The sequence below is a fragment of the Pterocles gutturalis genome, unplaced genomic scaffold (assembly GCF_000699245.1).
Source record: "Pterocles gutturalis isolate BGI_N339 unplaced genomic scaffold, ASM69924v1 scaffold18949, whole genome shotgun sequence".
Lineage (NCBI taxonomy): Eukaryota > Metazoa > Chordata > Aves > Pterocliformes > Pteroclidae > Pterocles > Pterocles gutturalis.
Genome location: NW_010128709.1, coordinates 14,309 through 16,139, shown reverse-complemented (window position 1 = coordinate 16,139; position 1,831 = coordinate 14,309). Strand labels below are relative to the sequence as shown.

General features: G+C 54.8%; 1 protein-coding gene across 1 annotated transcript in view; it reads left to right on the top strand.

The window, feature by feature from the left end:
• Nucleotides 1-1,678: 1,678 nt before the first annotated feature.
• Nucleotides 1,679-1,831, top strand: part of PLEKHM2 (pleckstrin homology domain containing, family M (with RUN domain) member 2) — a gene marked incomplete at both ends in the record, with an annotated part of 14,110 nt that continues 13,957 nt past the window's right edge. The window contains one exon of the mRNA XM_010079733.1: nucleotides 1,679-1,785. Within this exon, the coding sequence (XP_010078035.1) occupies nucleotides 1,679-1,785 (107 nt within the window). The remainder of the gene's footprint in view (nucleotides 1,786-1,831) is intronic.

The window sequence follows — 1,831 nt, the reverse complement described above, 5'->3', positions numbered from 1 at the left end:
GCTGAAACGCTTCGGATCTCACCTGGGTGTTGTGCATCGCCGGAGCACCCACGGGTGGCTCTGCAAACAAAATGTTATTGCGTGTTTCCTTCCCCAGGGGATTTACCCTCCGGACGAGATGGGACAGGGACGGGCTGGACTGCGCCCTGCCATCGGACGAGGGAGTTTGGCTGCGATTATTCCGGCTCAGCAGTTCTTTCCCACGGAAGGGCTGGGACCTGCTCTGTGCAGGAACACGCCTGGCTCTCCCGTCTTACCCAAGAGCTCCGGAGAGAGGCAAGGTTTTTAAGCCAGGAGGGTGCTGAGCTAGATATATTCATATTTTTAATGGAGCAGGGGCCGTGAGGTGTTCTCTGTCCCATCGATAATATTTACATCGAGACTGGACGATGTTCTAAAGGACCTTCTCTGTGATAATTCCAGAGGAGAAACCAGTTTCTGGGGACAGGTCAGACCCGACAAGCACGATACCACCACATTTTAGGTTTTTAAATCAAACTGGTGAGGTTTGGCAAAGCCCTATTGGATCACCAAAATAATGAACGTACGGGTGATGTCGTGGCTCAGCCGAACCATGCTCGCTCGTCGCCAGCCAGAGTAAATAACCACGGCACATCCAGCTGAGATTACACCCTGGGTGAGTAATCCCCCCGCCTGAACGCCAACTATGTGCGAGACGGGGACCTAAATAGCTCTGTAAGCTCTGGGGGCAGGAGGAGTTGGGTGTAAGGGGATTTCTAGCAGGTTTGGCAGAAGCAAAAAAAGCGATTTATGCCGTGTCGAGCCTCCCAGGGCTGTTGTAATTAGAGCACGGGGCCAGCACTGACTTCAGAGCTGACTTTGCAGCTGCGAATGGGTTAACTGAGGGTGAGTCAAGCCGTCCTGATTTTTTTGAGAGAGCTGTAGCAATGTAGCCTCGCCCCAATGGAGGAGGCAAATGACTCGGGATTAATTGAGCCGCCTTTTTCCCACGTGCACGTGCCTCCGTCGTATCCGCGTTCCCCGCTGCCACGCAGACAGGCAGTCCGTACCAGCCTGCGTTTGAAAGTCCAGGGCAGCTCTCTGCTGCCTGGCGTCAATACCCAGCATCGCAGCGGTTACTCGAGCCGCCTGGAACAAGCAAACCTCTCTCTTCCCGGGATGCTGAAACCACGCTGAGATTTCGCAGATTTAACACGTGTGCTGCACGAAGGAGGCTCCTGGACTCAGGGCATCTTTTACACCTGGAAGCAACGTCTCTCCCCAGCCAGGGTTTCCCATGGCAAGACCCTGAGACCTCACCCATGGCAGATGCAGAAAGATCAGAGCCTTGATTTATTTCTCTTCTGAACGGCTTTGCGATGGCTGCACCGCTGCAGAGGAGCCACCAAAACCCCGCCGTGGTGTTGGCTGGGAAGGAGGAGGCTGCGCAGCTCAGCAGACGGGGAAGTTGGTTGTGCCGCCGCGGCCACGCAAATGTGGACGAGTCTTTGTGGATGAGGCTCTCCTTAGGAGTTACTGCCTTTGGGGTACTCTTAAGAGCAATTGCTGCACCCTGTAAGTAACCTGCATCAGGGTTTAGCAAGCTGAGATAATAAAAGGCTATTTAATGCTGGCTGCGAGTGTGTTGGCATCTCCGGCTGCCTCCTCGGTAGGCTGTAGAAGGGCGTTTCACCCATCCTGCATCTTCTTTTTGCAGCTGCAGAGCTACTTTGCTGCTTGCGAAGATGAGACGCCGGCCATCAGAAACCACGACAAGGTCCTGCAGCGGCTCTGTGAACATCTGGACCACGCTCTGCTCTACGGGTGAGCGCGGAGCCTTACTCGGGGCTGCTGCGGGGTTTCTGGAGCA